Genomic DNA, 21,057 nt, shown 5'->3' with positions numbered 1-21,057 from the left:
AAGAATACCCTCAGTATCGACCCCCACATGACTCTTCATGCACTGAGAAAGAACTTGCTTATATACTAACATTTCTGTTCTTGCTATGTTTACGTCATGTAGATCAGGGATGGGGAACCCCAGCCTGTGGGCCTAATCTGGCCTGTGGAGGTTCCCCAGCTGGTCAGCAGAACCTCCTTGGATTCCTCCAGAGGGCAGGGCTTGAAATCCCTGCTATTCTCTCTGATCTGTGAACAGGTTCCCCTGTGTAGGGGAATCTCCCATTATTTCCTGGTGTGTGAAGCTGGGGACCTGGCTGGCACTGGGAGGAGCCACTCCTTCCAGCACCAGCTGAGTCTTCCTTCATGCACTTCTCACCACCGTTGAGGAAGATGGTGAGAGGCATGCAAAAGAAGCCCTAGACCCAGCACTGGCTAAGTCTTTTTGTGTGCTGCTCACCATCCCATCAGAACGACAAGTGGTAAATGAAGCCAGGGACTTGGCTGGTGCAGGGAGGAACCTGTCTTTGTATGCCTCTTGCCACCCCAATGGGGACAGCAACAGGCACACAAAGGAGGTGCCTCACTTGGCCGGCCCACTTACATCATCCAGCCCACAGAAGGCCTGGTGTGGGGCAATTCAGCCCCCTACCTTAAAACAATTCCCCACCCCTGGTGCAGATTATTCCTCTTGAGAGTTATCTATTTGATTTTGCTGAGAAGAAATTATTCAGCTCACGTCCTGCCAATGGTCCTTTGTACAATCAGACAAAGTGTTCTCCATTATTTGATGTATTTCTTGTGATATACCCACAAGCCTTAACCTAACCAAAACAGTACTGAAAGCCCCATCCAGAAAGAGGTGGCTAATCTTGCTATGTGGGCTGGGTTGGCTTGGCATGAGATAGACATGCTCCATCTTTTTAAAACTTGCCCGGAAATGCACTGGAGAAGGAGTACACTGACTGCACATTAACAAACTGGATCTCACAGAGTACAGAGAATGCGAATTCTGAAGTATGTCTCAAAGCTAAGGTGCACAAGAAGTGTATCATCCTCCTGCTGAGAAACAAATTTAAAAAATAACGATGGAGGAATTTTATTTTTCCTCTTCGTCTCGCTCCCTGGGGACCAGTTCTTCAGATCTCACACTAGGCCATGCTCTTCATTCTGTGTACTACACTTAGGGAGCAATCCTATGGGGACCGACTATCCAATGCAGGGTGGGCAAACCGCAGAGGGGATCTGCCCTGCATTTGCAGTTAGACAGCTGATTTTGTCTGTCTAGCCAGGGAACCTCAGGGTGGCGGGGGAGGCCGGACAGCACATAGGAAGTGTCGTAATCGTGCTTCTGCCGTCCCACCCCCTCCCCGCCCCTAGGAACGGGGGCGCTCGTTTTCGGCTGCTCCAAGCTGCTCTTACGAGTGTGGAGCCAGGGACAAACCACACTGCCTATGAGGCAGTGGAGGGGGCAGGGAGTTGGATTTCTGGGAACCAACCTTGGAGCACTGGCTCCAAGCTCGTTTCCCAGAAAACAAAAAATCCTATGGCCGTCTAGACACTGTCTAGCGGCCATAGCATTGCGCCCTTAGAAAGTTAATGATACTTTAGCTAGTAGACTGGTCAAAAGGTCAGTTAGTTATGATGCAATACTTAGGTGCATGGTGTAACATGATCTACTGTACCAGTTTCCAACACTGCAGAATCCTTTTATCAAAGTGACTCAGGGAAAGAAAAGGAAACAAACTGGTGACAAAACACACATATAATATCTCAATGACGGAAGGGAGATTTTGTCTGGCATGGACCTATGAACTGAGAAGACATTACTGAACATAAGAAGAACCATGCTGGATGAGACCAAGAGTCCATCTAGTCCAGCATTCTGTTTACACAGTGGCCAAACAGTTGCATGTGGGAAACCCACATCTGGGACATGAGTGCAACAGCACCCTCTCACCCATGTTCCCCAGCAACTGGTACAAAGAGGCATACTTGGCTTCCTAGTAGTTAATACCCAGGGCCAAAGGTCTTCAAATCTGTCACACAGACGTTAGAACAGACAAGCATCTTTTTACATGGAAAGTAATCTCCTGGTAGAAGAAGTGTTTGGCCTTTTGAGTAAATGAGAGAGTTGTTTTTTGTTTTGCTCTTCAGCACACTGTAGCAAGGAAATGGATTTTAAAGAGCGACTTCGTCCCCTTTGCTGAATTACTGTGGTTGAGATTTTGTCTTGCCTATGAAAAAGAGCAGGACAAGTGCTGTTAACTTCCAAGGGTATATTTGCTTTTCTGAAACATTCACATTCTTGTGTGGGGTGGAGGCAGGGGAAACTCCTATATATCCAATTGTTATGTCCAATTTTTTAATCTTTAAACTACTTTGGCTAATTTGAATTTTGCTCTGCAGATTGGGTTGTATGTTTATGAATAAAGCTTTACTCTCAGGGGCTTACAATACCCTTGGAAGCAATGGACCTTTATTTGTATCTTCCCTTTGATATACTATAGTCTCTAATAAGCATAGTTAAAAAGAAAATAATAAAGCGGACCCCAGCTTCTGATCAGTCAGTATCATAAAAAGTAACTTACTAAAGCTCATTGCAGTGGTTAAATAGCTGTCAACAGTTATTTTAAAGGAAAAATTAAACAATTGTATTAAAGCCCTCCATGGTTAATTTGTTCTGTCAGGTCCTCCTCCCCCAGGCAGCAAAATCTAAAGCACCATTTCCCACTCAAGATAACACATTTCCCAGCTAGCTGTATGTAACTCTGATGTCCCCTCATGGATTTCCCCACTATTCATTAACTGTTTTTAATGGCTCCGGGTGTCAGGTAATTATTTAAGCCATAACCCATAAGAAATCAGTCTATTCCAGCTGCTAATGACCAGTAAAACTGCAATAAGGAGCTATTCTGAAGGGCTTATTGCTGTAGGCACCACACTGAGCCGTTTACATAACATGGATCTTATGGTTAAGAAGAACAGTAGCCCCAGCTTGAACAACCACATTTACACAAGGGGAGCTTTCCCGAAGGATATTGAGAAGTGATTCGGGATAGTGCACATTCTCAACTGAGTGTGAGAACACTTGATGATTCAGGGAAAAAGAACACACACACACACACAAAATTATCTTCAATTTTAAATGAGCACAATGTGTGGCTTTATCTTTGACTGACTGGTCCCCAAGGAGCTTTTCTCCTCTGCCGAGATCCCAAAAACACCTGATAAGGAGTTCCCCTCACCCTTTTCTCTAAAAACCAGACCCTCCCCCCTGTCTTATATGTGATTGGGGCAGGAAAAGAAAGGAAAGGTTCCTCCTGTGCAAGCACCGCGTCATTCCTGACCCCTAGAAGGACGCTGCTTACGCGGGTTTAAATGAAAGAGTCTGCTGCTGTCATGTCTGGTCTGGCCCTTTTATAACAGGGTCTCGGGGGGGAGGGACCACAATAGCACTATGGGGTGGTAGACAATCTGGAGCCATCCTCCCTGTTGTTGAGCTACTAACAGGAATAGCACCTGCTCAAGGAGGTGATCTGGCAGCCCCTAAACAGCTATCCCAACCAAATATTTAAAACTGCATTCAGTGCTAAGTGGCAGGAAAAAGGAGGAATCTACAGTGTGGGAAGCTCTGATGCAGACACGGTTTAAAGATCTGAGTACTGATCTTCCATTATTTTTGCTGGATGCCTGGTGAGAAAACAGTATCGCTGCCTAGTTTTATAAAGCAGAGCTGGTCTGTTATAATGTGGCTTTTATTGTGGGCATGCCTGATGTGAATACCTGGGGGTGGGGAGTGGAGAATACATTGGAAAGATGCAGTAAGTCTTACTGGATTTTGTGGTTATAGGTTTTTGCAGACAGTAAACAGCTTTGATTGAGTTTTCTTGTCCAGCAGCCAACGCTGTAATTTTACTGCACACATAGCTAGATAGCTACTGATGGAGCCAATAGTGTTTATATTGGAGTAACATCTGGGGGTACTTTAAATGAGTGATTGGAAATATCCTTTGTGCTGTTATGCACATAACTAGCTACAGTACTGAGATGAAAGCTGGGCAAAAAACTCTCTGGCTCTAGCACAGTATTCAAGCTACTGAAATAAATGACTCTGCCCTCCCCGCCCCCCGGCGCATCTTCCTATTTGCGTCACAAACAGTATTAATATCATTATCAAATTGTTTATGGCTTCTGCTAGAACAACAGCCTACACAGTGCCCTTTTACGCAGGGAAGATTATCTGTGCTACCTTAGAGATAAAACAAATAGAATGCCACCCATTCTGGGTTTCTTCTGACAGATGGCAAGTAGCAGTTGTCAGGGACTCTGCCCAAAATGCAAATAGGAAATAATTAGCAAGCTCAGCTGACGGGTCAACAACGAAGCGTACCTGTTCAGCAGTAGCTACCAAAGAATGTTGCATAAAGTGATAATGATGCATTGATCCAGCGAGTAGAATGCAACCATACAACAAGGTGGGGAAGAATATATTTGAAAGGTAGAGGGAGCTTGGGACTGTGATAATGCTCATACATAATAACAGAAAGATTAACCCACAGATCTGATTATCCTGGGTTAAAACATGCTTAGTTGGATGCTCTAGTCCAGGAGAGTTCAGCAATAACTGGATGACAACACACGAGTGTGCTTACACTAGCAGGTAGTTTAGGATAACAAACCCCTGAGATATTGGGGCTGCTTGGACTTTTCTATTCACAAAATATATTTGAAGTTCAAATGTTCAGTGGCCACTGATGGCCATTCTTAAGACTTATTTATTTACTAACTACATTTCTATACCACCCAATAGCTGGAGCTCTCTGGGAAGTTCATAAAATATAGAGGTAAAACCATAAAATACATGAACATGAAACATCTAACATCTAAAACAAATTAAAACAGCCACAAAATAAAACCAAAGTAAAACTAACAGCAGAGGATAAGGACCAATGCAAGGACCTTAAAAATCTATGTTCCATTTACACTAACACATTTTTAAAATTGAGGGAGTAAAAAGCCAGAGATACCCAAAAGATTTTCACTTGGTGGAGAAAAGACTGTAATGTAAATGCCAAGCAAGCCTCTCTGCGGAGGGCATTCCACAATAGGGTGCCAGCACTGAAAAGCACTCTCCGTAATAGCCCTCTGACTCACCTCAGAGTACATGAGATTAACCTAAGAATAATATTAGGGCAATTCTTAGATGTTACTGTCTTTTGATGTCATTGATCTTTTTGCGGATGGAAAGTTGAGAAATAATAATTTTAAAAGGTAGTTGGGTGATTTTCTGTAACCCTGTCCGTTCTTGGATGTAAGAAGACCTCACCACTTTCAACAGTATTACTCCTGCCATTGGATAAAAGTTGGGTACCAAGGGATTGTTCTACACAAATTAACCAGTTATGCTATCAGAACCACAAGTGTTTATGCAAGAACAAATGATGTAATACTACGGAAGTTTTATGGCTAGCAGTACAAATGTATTTCCTAAGAAAAACATGGAAGAAGCGTTCTCTTACAGTGCAATCCTATGCCTGCCTACTCAGAATAAGCCCCAATGCATTCATATAAGTGTGTATAGGCTTGCAGCTGTAGTGCTGTTTCTCTTAAAAAAAAGAACTGTTCAGTGTTGAACACTTGCATTTTTTTTTCTCAATGGCAATGAAAACACTAGCCAACATACTGTGGTTTGTCCTCTGTGGGCTTTTCTACATGTGGCATTTATCATGTACTTATCATTGCAACTCACAGTTGTTTATAGGTTCTTCAGACGACGTCATGACCCTCCAGTTTTGATTCTGTGTCTAAAGAGCACTTTCAGTGATTTTTTTAAGAGCAGGGAAAATGCAGCATTTAATTGTAGAACTGAAAGACAACAGGTTTTTTTTACTTGTGTATTTGTGCTATTCAGCTATACCTCAGTGCCACCTAGAGGTTATGTAGCAGAAAAGCAGGAAAGGAAACACTCCTCATGTAGTGCTTGGATCTCAACCGGATGTAGAGACAGCGGATTAACAGTCAATTAACAGCCTTGTGTATCACCGTTGACCCAGTAAACCAGCGTAGTGATAAGATGCTGTGCTGCTTAAAGGTATGATTTCCTTGATAAGGTTTAAAGCCATTTTATGGCCAGCTAAAGCTCTCAAGTGCCTAAAGATGTCCTAGCAAAGGTTGAAAGCACCTTTTACCCCCTACCCTCACAGTCCTCCCAGGGCCAAAGCTTGAGAACTTCTAAAGATGAACAAGCTTCTTTTCCTATCTGTCATTGCAGTGGATATCTTTACTTTGAGCTAAATGACTTGTAGCATTTTTGACAGTAGGCTTTGTTACTTAAAAATGCCATCTCCTGGTTTCACTGTTGCTTTTTATGCAAAGCAGCAAGTGAGTTCCAGACCCATTCTCTATCTTACTATGGGTAGAGGAGAGATTAACAGTGCAATCTGATGTTCCATTTACACCAGTTGAAAAGCTTTAGGGTATCGACTAAGTCTCCTATACCAGTGCTAGGGACTCTACACCAGTGTAATATCATATATAGTTTGTAACATTATGCAATTCCAATGCAACTCTGCCAGTAGAGGGGGGTGGAAATGGGTGTCATCAGATATGTTGAGAGAGGAGCAGAATTTAGTCAAAATCCCAACACACCTCAGAACTTGCTCCAAGTCCCTGCAGCAGCATAACATTATGCTAGCAAAAAGAGGTGGGGTAAGTCAAAATATCTATTTAACCCAGTGGAGAACCAAAATACAATATCCCATCTCCTCCTATACCACTGCAATGGATCATAGGATTCAGACTATCTCTGAAGGCAATCATAGGTTGCCTACAGCAGTGTATAACTTGTTCCAGGGAGTCCATAACTCCTATTAGGGGAGGGCAACCAAAACTGGGTGGGGCAGGAGCTGGATGACCTCTTCCCCACAGCCCTCCACAGGCCAAATGATGCCTGGGGCAAGGCCACACCTTTGATATCAAAATGGTTCCTGATCTCATCTGGTTCCTGGCGGGTGTGTCGGAAAATCCTCCTGATACATCTGCTGGGAACTTCCCACTGGAGAAGGCTCATGTGCAGTGAAGCTGCTTCACCTTCCCTGCAACTTCTTCCATTGGGGAGACGATGCAAGACAGCAAAACCACTCAAATGAACCGGTGGCTGGAAAAACACTCCTCCGGCCACCAGCTCCATCACAGATGTGCTCTAGCCTCATGTCACATACCGTTAAAAAGAACGTAAGGGGAAATGTTAGTGATGGGAACTGTGATGAAAGGGCAGTTGGCACAAAAAGCAGCACTTTGCACAAACAGCCTTGCTCAGAACAAATACAGAAAGGGTAGATCACTTAATGCTTTTTTTCTGGACCCTACTGCGTCCCAGTTTGCTCTGCTGAAGAGTTTTACAATGTCACTGCAAACAAATGACCCAAATACAGTATCTTATGAAACATTATGCAAACTGAAGACGCCTCCATACCTTTATATTTGCACAATTCATTTGTTGCAACTAGCAGATACTGAAAATTCCATTATGCTCTCTCTAGCTTTTCTGCCAGTATCTAGGCTTCCCTCTACAGCGTAAGAACTGGCAATGCCAGACCAAGGGCCTATGTAGCCAGCATTCTGTCTCCAACAGTGTCCAATTATATGCTGCCACAAGGCCTAGAGTCTGGTTACTGTCTTATCATTCTACTGGTTTAGTGGAACAGGACTAATATAGGACACAAATTACAGCTAGCATGTTGGATAGTAAAAATGCGACAGGTAGAGCCATAAAGACTACAATCTTCCTTTAAAAGCAAAAAAATAGAACTGCAGGACTAATGTCAAGAATAAAATCTGCAAGACTAATCTTATCTTTTTTATTCAGCTACTAACTGAACAGATTGTTAAAGCTGTGGTGGAATTTATTTCTATTTCAGCAAGGCATCTGACAGAGTTTCCCAGGATACTTTGGCTAACAAATGGTTAAATGTGGGCTGGATGATAATACCATGTAGTGGATTCACAGCTGTACCCAAAGAGTGCTCATCAAACAGGATAGAGGTGTTGAGTGGGGTACCACAGGAATAAAAACTAAAATAATATTGATAGAATGGAAAATTTATCTGAAACAACTCAATGAGTGGGTGCCATAGGACACTGCCCTGGGCCTGGTACTCTTCAATGTTTTTTAAATCAGTGACTTAGATGAAGGGGTGGAGGGAATCCTCATCGAATCTGCAGATAACACAAAACTGGGAGGAACAGCTAACATCTTATAAAACAGGAATAAAATTCAAAATGACTTTGACAGAATGGAAAACTCGTCTGAAACAAATAAAATGAAATTCAGTTGAGACTAATGCAAAGTTCTGCATTTAGCCCCCCCCCCCCCCCCCGCACAGCTATAGGATAGGGGATACTTTATAAGAGTACATGAGAAAAGGATCTTGTAGATGATCACAAACTGATCATGAGTCAGCAGTGTGACACAGCTGCAAGAAAAGGCTAATGCGATTTTTGGCTGCATTAAAAGAAATAACGGCTGCATGAGGAAGTAATAATTCCACTTTATTCCACACGCATCAGACCACATATGGAGTACTGTGTCTACTTTTGGGTGCTATATTTTAAGAAGGATGTAGACAAATTGGAATGGGTTGAGAGGTGGGCAACAAAGATGGTCAGGAGTATGGAAAACAAGTCCTATGAGGAAAGGCTGAAGAAACTATGTGTATCTAGCTTGGAGAAGACTGAGGGAGAATATGGTAACGCTCTTCAGTACTTGAAGCGGATAAACACCTGTTGTCTGCTGCTGCACCACAATGCAGGCCTCCGTCTCATGGGCTTATCTTACCAGAGGGCAAATTTAGTTGGATGTTAAGAAAAATGTCCTAATGCTAAGAGCAGTTCAACTGATGGAACCAATTACCTCAGTGTGTGTGTGTGTGTGTATGTGTGTGTAATTCTCCTTTGGTGGAGGTCTTCAATCAGAGGCTGGACAGACATCTCTTGGGGATGCTCTAGCTCTGGATTTCCTGTACTGAGCATGGGGTTTGACTAGATGCCCTACAAGCCCCTCACTCCACTTCTATTATTCTACTCTATGATTCAGAATCCAAACACTTCTTATTCTGAAAAGAACAGGATTCTTGGGATTCTACAGGAGCTATTAGATTATGTATATCCTATACCCTGCAGCATGATCATAATTATACAAATTACCTGAAACCCCCTAGCATTAGAATAATCCAATTTACCCTATTGGCCAGCTGTGTCTCATCAGCTTTATACCCTTTTCCAATACCCCATAATAGTTGTTGATGCCCTTTGTGTTTTATTCAACAACCTCAGTTTTATTCCGACAATGTTGTCACTTCATTCTACTTTGGAAACTTTATCGACATCTTAGTCAAATGCTGGCTGGGATCCCTTTTCCGGCATAGAAATTTGTGCATTTCCTTAAGTAATATTCAATATTTCTCCTCAGTGCTTATTCAAGTGCCACTAACCAGGCCCTTTGGATATCTGCAACGTCATCTTGTCATGCTGCTCCTATCACAATTATACCCACTCCTTTTTGCCACTAAGAATTTGGTTATTGTTGCTTTCAATGAGCAAAATCCGCTTCATGGATTTTGATCCCTCTTGCCAGGGAGGTTTCAGTAAAAGAGATTTATTATTTTTCAGAGCTGTTTCATAGAAACATAGAATAGTAGGATTAGAAGGGGCCTACAAGACCATTGAGCCCAACCCCCTGCTCAATGCAGGAATCCAAGTCAGAGCATCCCTGACAGATGGCTGTCCAGCCTCACCTTGAATGCCTCCAGTGTGGGAGAGCCCACCACCTCCCTAGGTCATTGGTTCCATTGTCGTATTGCTCTAACAGTCAGGAAGTTTCTCCTGATGTTCAGCCAGAATCTGGCTTCCTGTAACTTGAGCCCATTACTCCATGTCCTGCATTCTGGGATGATCGAGAAAAGATCCTGGCCTTCCTCCCTGTGACAACCTTTCAAGTACTTGAAGAGCGCTATCCTATCTCCCCTCAGTCTTCCCTTCGCAAGGCTAAACATGCCCAGTTCTTTCAGTCTCTCCGCACAGGGATTTGTTTCCAGTCTCCTGATCATCTTTGTTGCCCTCCTCTCAACCCTCTCCAGTTTGTCTGCATTCTTCGTAAAGTGTGGTGCCCAGAACTGGACACAGTACTCAAGATGAGGTCTAACCAGTGCTGAGTAGAGGGGTTTCATGACGCTATTGTAGAGACTTGTATGTTAAAATTCACCTGCATAAGCAAACCCAGATGAAAATGCCACATCACCACAAATAGTGGGATTTGCAATCCTAATGTGATGGGGAGGGGAGGATTGAGATATCATTAATTTCTAAGTTTCACTTTGATGCTTAGTCACTACCTAAATGTTTAAACAAATGGATCATCTACATAATTCCTTCTTTTTAAATAAAAATGTTCTAGCACTTATGAGCCCAGTGCTGACAAACGCTTGACTGTCAGTCTTATGAAGATTTAGAAAACGTGGGATGTCAGTGAAGGGGACAATAAAACCCTGTTTTCCATTTCAGGTGACCTTTCATGCAAATCCATTCAATTCGGAGCATTTCAAAACTAACACGCGAGCCAGAGCTAAGAGGATGAAGTCTAGGAGAAAACTGAATTCTTTTTTCCCCCATGCTGCCAAGTGTAGCTGACGCGTTTCCCTGCCCTTCCGTTCTTTGAAAGCAATTGCCATTATGACAGAGTATCTCCATCTGCCAGGGTGAATAAGCAGATCCACTCAGAGCCATTGCAAATGGAGTTGAATCAAAGTTGGGAAGATTTAAAAGAAATGTGTGAGCTTTCATTTCAGGCTAAAAAGGATTGCTTTAAAATTTCTCCCTTGAAATGCCCTAAACACTGTGGAAGCTTGATGCTTTCAGTACATACAGCACTTGACTTTTCTTCCACCAGATTAACTGTCCCTTGACACTTATACAGCATCACTATACATATAATCTTGAACAGATCCTCCCTCAGGACCAGAGGTCAACACTTTGGTTATCTTCCTTGAGATCCAAGCACACTTAGACAGGATAGACTTGATAAGGGGGAAGATTTAGCTGTATCTAATGGCAGGTCTGTATACTTATGCACTAAAGATGAAAAAGATCCACACTCTGCTGCTGCTGCCTCCTACAAACCCACTAAGGAAGGGACAGAATTCACTCCTCTCATACCTCCGTGGAGAAACTAGGGGAGAAAAGGGCACATGGTTTCTCTCCTTTCCCTTTCTAGCAAAATCAGCATATGGGAGTGAACCCACCCCTTCTTTCCTCCCCATTTCCAAGTTCTCCATGGAGGAAAGGAGGGGTGATTGCTCTTCTGTGGCCAGAACTTTGGCAAAAAGCACAAGAGCATTCACCAGATGCAAGAGGGTGGTTGCCACTAGCTAGTTAGCGGGTAAGTGGATTAATTGATCTCTCAGCATAATGTGTGCTAATTAATGGAATATGTATCTAATTTGATCTGCTTCCGCTAGCCATGGGGAAGGGCTTCATCCCCTGACACTGGAAATCCTGTTCAGCTGTGTCCCAGATCCTCATTTTCATCAGGCACTGCCCTCTCACTTCCAAATCCTACCCTCACAGTCTTAAGGAGTAGAAACTTGGTGTCATTGTTTTTCAAATGAAATATGGACTTCTCAGAATGCTAGGCCGAGTACCAAAGACTACACCCCTATGGCACAATTACAAAATCCACAGAGTCCTGTTGAAGGGCTGGTCTGGGGTTGCATCCAAAGGTCTGACAACTAAGTATCTCATGGGGTTTGTTTTTCTGCCAGCGAGACAGTTTCCAATGGTGCTGAGACGTGCCAATAATCCCTCTTAGTGTCCTCTAAGTGGAGAGAGCCACATGCAGTGATGTAACAGATGGAATAAAGATGACATAACAACTGTTCTATCACTAAGCAAACAACGACTATATAATCACTGCAGATCCAGGGACAGGACTAGATGACCCTTCGTTGCCTTCTGAGTTTATGATTCTATGATGGCAACAAAGCCAAGTGTAGGGCCATTAATGTGTTCAGCAAAGGAAATAGCACAGTTATGAACAGCCTGATAGGTTTTTCTTCTTCTAGGTGTGTGCGTGTGTGTATATCTATATAGCTAAAATTTATTACATTTATATCCCATCTTTCTTTCATTGTGGAACTCAAGGTGGCTACATGTGGTTCCCAGGTGGTCTCCCTTCCAAGCACTGACCAGACCCACACCTGCTTAGCTTCAGCAAGGTGGCTGCCTCTTGTGCCTTCAGATTATGCCCTGGGACATACATATATACATATATATATTGCTTGTCAATGACTCTCAATAAGCACTTCTATTATACAGAATTGCAGGGCCATGTCCTTATCTTTCTGATATGGGTAGTGCACAAAGGGCAATGATCTGGTTCTGGGGGTTTCCCCAAGTTAATTGCTTACCTGAATACACGTCCCAGTGCATTCCTTGCAAAGACTGCATGACAAAGCCCATCTGCTTGCTGGGATATGTGAAATCTTTGTAATGGGTTCCATTTTTTCAGGGCATCCAATGCTAACCTGAGCACAACACAGAGCATGCAAATGAATGGCTATCATGTATTTTCTTACAGGATAATGAAACAACCCTGCCTCTTAAAGTGACTGTCAGAATATATAGATTTGACATCTCTCTCTCTCTCTCTCTCTCTCACTCACACACACACACACACACAACTTTTTAAATGATCTCCATCCTCCATAGTGGTTCCCACACAAAAATAATAGAGCAGGGAAGAATAAAAATGCAGGGGCATATTGGCTTATACTGATCTTCCTTGGGGTCAGTTAAAACATTGAAAAATCTTCTCCATGAGATGCACCTTGACTAATACATTCATGTAGGCAATGCAATGTGTGATCCAGAATTCAACTGTGGGAACTCCCACAAGGAAACTGTAGGAAGGCCTGAATTGCATACTATATTGTCAAGTGTGAATATTCCTGGGGAACATCATGACACATTCTATGGAGAAGATACTGAATGTCAGAATAAGCTTTTAATGATCAGATAGTTCCCAACAACAGTAAGCTTTGAAATTTCAGGTCTTTCCATTCAACCTAACCCTTAACATGATGATTCCTGACAGTACTTGGCATGCTCAAAACCAAATACATCTCATCCACACTCCGTCCATAAGTAATTTAGTATCTTACTTCAGGTATCCATAAGGCACAGCTAACGTGAACCCATTTTGTCCCACTCCGAGTGGGTTTCAGAGCTCCCCCTCTCTTTGGGCAGAGTAAACACTTTGGCTGTACTCCTAGGGCACAGGTTCGGCAAAGCCAGTTTCCGATGGGAACTTTCAGGATTCCATAGCAAGCCTAAGTAAACACAAGGGCAAATATGTTACTTGTATGAAGTCCTAGCGAATGGACACAGCTTCACGCAGGTGGAATAGCCCTTAGTTTGATGCAGTGATGCTTTCAAGCAAACCTACACTGGTGTCAGAGTTGGACACATTGTGCCCGTCTCCATCCAAGCGAAGGCATGCCTGCTGGCAACCGTGGGCATGGCCCATGCCATGGTGCACCCCTATAGCCCTCTAAGAAAGGAGTCTGTCCATTCCCATGAGGGGAAGCTGCCCCACAGCACAGGTGAGGGGGAAGGTGTGTAATTCTGTCCCTTGCCATACCACTCTCCCATGGCTTCAGACTTTATCAACTACAAAGGTATACACTATTTAGCAAAGTCTGGCGCTGGTGGCTGAAGATGTTGCTGCAGGCTTCAACCACATCGGCACATGTAAATAAATTAAAATTATTGTAATTTAAAAACAAAGAACCCTAAGGTGCACACCCCTAGACTCCCTTTAGCATGCATGCCAAGTTTCAGGTGTCTAGGTTTCACAGTCTTGAAGCAGCACTATGGTGCTGACAGATGGATGGACAGACACACACAGCCTCTTTTATTATTATAGATGGACAGCAACACTGTAAAATACATCATGACTGAGACAGCAACATATACTTTTCATACATTTAACGCATGTAATTCCATGTGTCAATCCATAGTTGGTAGATATACTGTACTTGTTACAATATTATTATTCAAAAGGTTAGGTACATATCAGAGATTTAGGTTGCAATTCTATAGACACTTAACTGGAAGTAAGTCCCACTGAACTCAATAGTACATACTTCTGCGTAGATATGCATAGGATTGCTCTGCACATGACTGAACTGTCAAAAATGGCATTAGCTGCTACGTTTGGTTCATCATACCAATCATACGGATGATGTTTAACAGGGACATCACTACACAAATGTGTCTGGACTGAACTTTAAATAGTGTGACATTGTGGGCATTCCTACAGTTAAATTGGGTGCTCTTCTTCTCAGTTGTTCTGGTGTTATTACTTATTATTTATACTTGTTTGATGCCTATAAAACAAGTTCCCTAGGCATTGCACACAATTCCAAAGCTTGATGCCTTTGTTGATTTGGCTAGTAAGAAGGGACAACTGTGAGAGAACAGTCTGTGGGAGGAATGAATGTTCAGGTTTGGATGATCACACAGGTGAAAGAACCCATTGTGGGTTCTTCCCCCGCCCCTTCAATTTACATAATTACCCACGATGCAGCATGGGTTGCAATGTTGTCCAAACCTGGTGCGTGGCACAGCAGGGTGGCTTCCTACCCAGCTCACAATCCATGGCTTGCAGTAGGGGTTGTGGGCTGGGTGAAAAGCCACCCTCAGTGCACTGGGTTCAGACAACATGGCAATCCATGCTGCATCACGGGTAATTATGCAAATTGTGGTCATGTACGCAGCACATGCAGGGGTGGGGGAATAACCCACATTGGGTTCTTTCTCCCCCACGATCATCCAAACACAGCCAATGAGTAATTTAAGAACTGGACTCTTACTTCCTGTGGGATCTTAGGCACATTAACTGCCGAAAGGGTCAACAACTCAATGGTAGAGGATGTAGTTGACATACAGAAATCCCTGGAATCCCCAGGTTGTTTTTTTTTTTAAAAGGGTCTTAGTCAACAAGGCTAGAAAGGCCTGAGACCTTGGAGAGAGCTGCTGCCGGCCACAGCAGACACTACTCAGCTAGAACAGGGGTCAGCAGCCTGCAGCCCTCAGTCTAATTTCAAAATCCCTCTGCATGAGATCAGTTCAGACCTCCAGCAACTGCGATTTGTCCCTTCCCTGACTGTCGGCTGTGTGGAAAGGAAGAGGGAGAGAGAGAAAAGGGGGTGGCAGAAAGAGAAAAGGAGAGAAAAGGAGTCCCACCCCCAACCTTTGGTTCTGGTCTGCCCACCACTGGCTCCTGCTTCATTCACTGCCCCTATGAGACCCCTGACAGATTACCCATGAGGGAATGTGGTCCACGACAGAAAAAAGGTTGCCCATCCCTAGGCTAGATGGACCAAACAGTGTAAGGCAGGACCATATATCCATCTATGTTCAGGGTGCCCTGAAAGTCGCCGAAACACTCTTTGAAAAGTGTCAACTCAATGTAGGCTCAAAGTAACACTTCAGGTTCATTTCCACACAAGCTACAGGTCAACTGCTACACCATCAAGCCCACCAGTGTGGGCTACTAATGACTGAATGAATGCATTAGGCACTGAAAGCTCAGTGTCTCATCAGCGGTTCCTGCTGTATGTGGTACGTTTTAAATCCTAAAGGTAATCCAAAACCAGCTACTGACTTATTCATTTAATTGATCTGACATGTGTGGCATGACAGTATATGATGCAAGATAAACAGACACTGTCGGATAAGGTAGAATATGTCTCTTTCAGGCCACATGCCTCCACCTCTGCTCCTTCCCTCAGCTGTTTGTGAGCTTTTAACTCTACATGCTGTAGAATCCACCATGTCTTACATTCCTGTGTTCTTCCTTCCAGATGAGCTCACTTGTAGGTTTGTATGTGAATCACTTTATAGACTTTCAAAGAAAATCCAATATCGCTTTTCTTCATTCTGAGCCCTGGAAACACAGGGCTTAAACAACTTTGATTTAACTATGCCAGAGAGAATGGAGGAAGAACAAACTCTTAGAGAAAAGAGGAATCTACAATCAACTGCTTTTACATTCACCTGTCATTCCCACTCCTAAAGCAAGCTCAACAGCAATGCCATGAAGGGACAGGTTGCTTACTTGTAACTGTGGCTGTTCGAGTGTTCATCTGTGAACTCACACACATGAGTTACGTGCCTGTGCATAACAGTCATTCAGAATATTCTAGAACTAAGCAGAAGTTTAGGTGGGAGTTCTGCCCACCTCCTCTGCGCACGCTCCAGGTGTAAGCAACCTGTCCTCCTTCTTTGTGGTCTCTGTGACTCACACACATGGGTGACTGACAAACAATAGACTTACCGGAAGAGAGAGATGTCGCACCAACAAAGAAGAAAGAACTGCTCTGCCAAAAGCTGCATCAGTTTGAGGCCCGATATCCAGGCAGCAATGTTTCATGAAGGTAGAAGGTTGAACCCAGGTCACAGTTGCAGAAGTGAACACCTCTGAGGAAAGCAGCAGAGGAAGCTATGGCTCTGGTCAAGTGTCTCTGTACTTGTAAGGGGGCAGGTAGGCATGCCATTTGATCGGCCAGAAGTATACTGAGACCACCTACTTGATGAAGCATTGTGATGACACAAGGCAACTGTTTTTGGGCCCCAAGTGGCAGATGAATAAATGAGTTTCTGAAAGATACTTTTTTTGTGCAAGTAGAATGAAAGAACTCATCTATCTAGGGAATGAAGCTTGACCTCCATCAGGGAGGTAGGCTGAGGAAGGAAAATTGGCAGCACAGTATCTTGAGTTAAGTGGAATTGTCAGACAACCTTCGGAAGAAAAGAGCAATCTGGGCATAGCACCACCTTGTCTTTATGAAAAATCAAGAATGGTTGGTCATGCCTTAGAGCACATGCTTTGCTCACTCTCCATGCTGAAGTAATCACAACAAGGAAGTCCACCTTCGTTGTGAGGAGCCTAAGGTTCAACAGGGGAAGAGTGAGGCTTTTGTTTTGTCTTTGACTGGGATACTTCCACGATTATGGAGTTTAGTGTTTGAAGAGGAAGGAACAATTCTCTTTCTGAACCCTACATAGGTTTTCTATTTTTCTAGCTGGGGGCAGGAGAAAAGGAGGTTTCACCCAGGATTGCTTGATTACATGCACAAGCATTGGAAGCACTGGGATAACAACCAGTGGAGCTAAGTCTGGTTGTACCCTTTTAAAGACTGGGTCTGTGACCAGGACTAGGGAAACTTTAATCTCTTGTCCAAGGGATTTTGCCATTTTGAGGATTTGTTCTGCATGTGGCTTTATGTCATCGGACAGGGAGAGAGGGCTTTGATCCCCAACAGCGTCGTCTGGTGAGGAGGTTGAGGCCTGGACAGATGAGGTGCAGGACAAGTCTGAGCAATAGTCATTCTGCATCGAAGACGGGTCGTTCAGCAGCGTCTCTGTTTTAGGGACCAATGATGATTGGGTAAGTTGCACTGTTGTCAGTGACTGTGTATACACTGGTGGGTCCAGGAGTTTTTTCAGAATCACACCCCAAAAGAAGTTGGCAGGAAGAAGAGGGTGGAGAGTACGTGGTAAACTCGTAACGCTTGGTACTGTAGTAGTTTCTGGTAACCGGGCATCATGTGGTCTAGATACCATGTGAGAAGGTGCTGCATGGTTAGAAGTCGCCCTAGGTCATTCTAGAAGGTCATTCTAGAATGAGAACATTGGTGATGGGAATGGTGATGCGGGGTCTCCATCCTTGTACTAAAAATGCTGCTGAGTTATCTTGGCAGTGAATGATCTTCATAATAATGGGGAGGAGACCTGTAGAAGCAGGGGCATCTATGGTTCTCCCAAGGCATATAGTGGTGACAAAGAAAATCTCCCGAAGAAACCAAGGAAGCGGGTGAGATGTGTCAGTACCAAAGGGATCTATACTTCCTTGGAGAATTGTCTCAAGGGAGTTGATAGTATGGTTTCAGCAAGAAATGTTCTTGAGATTCACCCTCAGATACTGAACCCAGACACTGGATATTGTCTGGGGAGTTATGGTCCTGTGGGAGTTGTAGTTTCTCTTGGATTGGTTTTGGTGATAGCACAGGAATGTGAGGTGCCGTCTGTACCGAGGGCAGCTGTTTTGGGACCAGTGTAGGTTCAGGTTTGATGTGTCCATCCTATGAGCCATCTTTTTCTTTTTCAGTCCTGAAGGTCACGACTGCAATTTCCGATTCCGGGGACAGTTGCTCTGAAGCGCCTTCCATGATGGTGTGTGCTGGAAGAATCTAAGACAGAGGCAGGGCTGGCTTCTTGTAGATGGATGCTGAGCAGTTGGTTGAAACGTTTGCAACCTTAGGCACCACAGGGCTGGATGTGCCTGAACTCGTCTGATCTCGGAAGCTAAGCAGGGTCAGCCCTGGTTAGTACTTGGATGGGAGACTGCCTGGAAATCAGGCTTCCTGCACTGAGCAGGGGGTTGGACTCAATGGTCTTGTAGGCCCCTTTCAACTCTATGATTCTATGATGACTATGAGGCAGTACGCAAGACCTGGGCCACATCTACATGGCACCGATTTCACTGTTTGCTCGGTAGGAGCTGCGCAGTATTAGTGCTGCGAATTAACAACGGGGGAGGTAGATAGGAGGGTTAATGAGGACTTCCCAAGCTGGGAAGAGCAGAGCACAGAGCTGGGGAGGAGGGTGCACGACTAGCATTTAGGACTTGCTTGTAGGTAGATGTTCGTAACAAGCCCCGCATACACATTTCTGAGGCAGGCAGGCAAGCAGACAGCCACTGCCTCTGGAGATTGAGCCGGCGCTGAGAGCAGAGAGCGTGGAGCTGGGGAGGAGGAGAGAGCGAGCAGCATGTAGTCAACTGCCCAGTCAACAGGCTCCCCCGCCCCCACACAAACACAGGCTTGATGAAGTGCTTCTGAGTACATGTTTATGAAAATCATCCGCCCTGGCACCCACCTTTTCTCAACTGCACAGCTTCGAATTCACAGGCTTCCAGCATTTCTCAGTTGTGTTCCTTTGTAGCTGAATGTCTCCACTCTCAAGCTCAATACTTAAGTGAGAGAGAAAGCGACATGGAACCGAAGGCAATGAGTTACTTCCCAGCAGACATGTTTGCCCCTCTGCTCTCCCTCCGCCCCCGCCTACTTTCCCTTCCACCAATCAGCGCGGCTTCCACCAGCCCACTTCTTTGTGCCTCTGTAGCTGTGGAGCTGCGAAGGAGGAACGGGGAGGGGCATCACTAACGACGCTGCGATTTCAATCCGAGGAAGGGGCAGACAGCTCAACCCCACGCAGCGAACTCGAAGCAAGTGAAAACTTCACAGCAAATGGACTCTTGAGAAAATCCGGATTTCTCCGTGAGAACCATGATTGGGCTGCGAAGCAGCGACTGCGTCATTTGTCGCAAAGATCTTCCCTTCGAAGCAACACCGGGGCAAATGGCTCATGTAGATGGGGCCCTGTTTAGTGGGGCTGTGTCTGCTGCCTTGTAGGCTTGTTTCCATAGCATTGTGCAAAGACATGCCGTTCTGTTTCTCCTGGCTTGCTGAGTAAAGGCCTGGCAGTGGGTACAGGAATCCACCCTGTGTGCCCCTCTGAGGCAGAGAAGGCAGCTAGAGTGCCCGTCGGTCAGTGGTATCTTCCCACCACAGCGGGTGCAATTTTTAAAAAAAGGCCTTGGAGGCCATGTGCCCCTATAGAGCAAGAGGATAAAGAGAAAGAAAAACTCAGACAAATTAGGAAAGGAAGAGGAAGAAGAAACAAGGAAGGAGACCTCTGTTGAGCGTTGCAGGAGGGGACAGTAGAATGTGAGATTTTGCTGGGAGGCAAGAGAGTATTCCAAATGCTGCTAGTTGCTGAGGCAGACGAAAAGGAACTGAGAGGCAGGCGGACGCCTTGGCCAGAGTGTGCGCAGAGGAGTGGGTGGGACCCCCACCTGAAACTCTGTTTAGCTCTGGAATGTTCAGAATGACTGTTCTGCGCAGGTACACAGCCCATGTGTGAGTCACAGAGACCACAAAGAAGAATGTATAGTTGTTTATAAAAAGTATGCATTCATGAGCTGTGCCCACAGATGTATCAAAGGACACTAAGCTCACCAAATAAAAACGTATTTCTCTCAAAGACCGAATCACAGCACGTTCACCAGATCCCTGTTCTGTGATTAGCATGACTGGCAATTCTTTAAAAAAAAAGCAATTACAGCTGGAGTAGGCATTGCACCTTTACATCTTGTCACAACATTCTTTTTCTTTTTCGGTAGAAGGTTCATAAAATTTGAATGTGCACAGAAACTGCTGGCAACGCACTTGGAGGGCAATATTGCTACTCAGGTGAAGCTGTGTTTCATCACATTGTGGGAGAAGCCATCGTCTCAGCCTGCCTGTTCAGTACGATGGGGTCCCCCTGCCCCAAACTCTTCTCCTTGTTTCCAAGATGCTCTGGTGCAAATCTCACCAGCATGTGGCAGCACTGGTACTCAGAGAGGGGGAGGGGGGCTGTTCTCCAAATTCTGTGCCTAAAGGAAGCTAAAGAAAGATCTACCTCTGATTACACTGAACACCCCAGACTCAGCTAGTCAGTACTGACTGCTAATAGATGGCCTACTTCAACGGACCTATATTGATTTTCTTTCCTTCTAAAGGACAGCCTGGAAACCTGACTGGCTAGTCTACACAGACTATTTGCTCCCTACATCTCTATTAAATTCAACATGAGCAACTTATCAAAAATGCTCTCCACAGTCACAGCCATATTCTGCTCAGTCAAGGTCATTACATTTTCAACCAGCACAATGTTACAAGAGACTGTGTAAAGGAGTGCTTAAAGACATCCCATATTCAGCTATTCATGGGTAAAAAGGGGGAAAGAAATAAAAATAAGGAGGAGGAAAACACTGCAGGGGAATAATGGAACAAAGGAAGTTATTTTCCTTCAATATCATGATGAGCAATAATCTGAAGACAGTCTATAGCAAAATGTATGGTGAAGAGGAATCTAGGTGAAGACATACATGCAGCACCACTGGGTTAAGAAA

At 44.4% G+C, this 21,057-nt stretch overlaps 1 protein-coding gene across 7 annotated transcripts in view; it reads right to left on the bottom strand.

Moving 5' to 3' along the window:
• Positions 1-21,057, bottom strand: part of JADE2 (jade family PHD finger 2) — a 217,891-nt gene that overhangs the window by 51,189 nt on the left and 145,645 nt on the right. For all 7 annotated transcript variants that reach the window (XM_084838945.1, XM_084838947.1, XM_084838944.1 and 4 more), the window contains 2 exons: positions 13,196-13,363; positions 12,443-12,559 (listed from right to left, as the gene is read on the bottom strand). In XM_084838945.1, coding sequence (XP_084695071.1) covers positions 12,443-12,559; positions 13,196-13,363 — 285 coding nt within the window. The remainder of the gene's footprint in view (positions 1-12,442; positions 12,560-13,195; positions 13,364-21,057) is intronic.

Source organism: Heloderma suspectum, chromosome 2 (genome assembly GCF_057233095.1).
Source record: "Heloderma suspectum isolate Gila_16-S chromosome 2, 16-S_ref, whole genome shotgun sequence".
NCBI classification, from domain to species: Eukaryota; Metazoa; Chordata; class Lepidosauria; order Squamata; family Helodermatidae; genus Heloderma; species Heloderma suspectum.
This window is presented reverse-complemented; position numbering and strand designations above follow the sequence as displayed.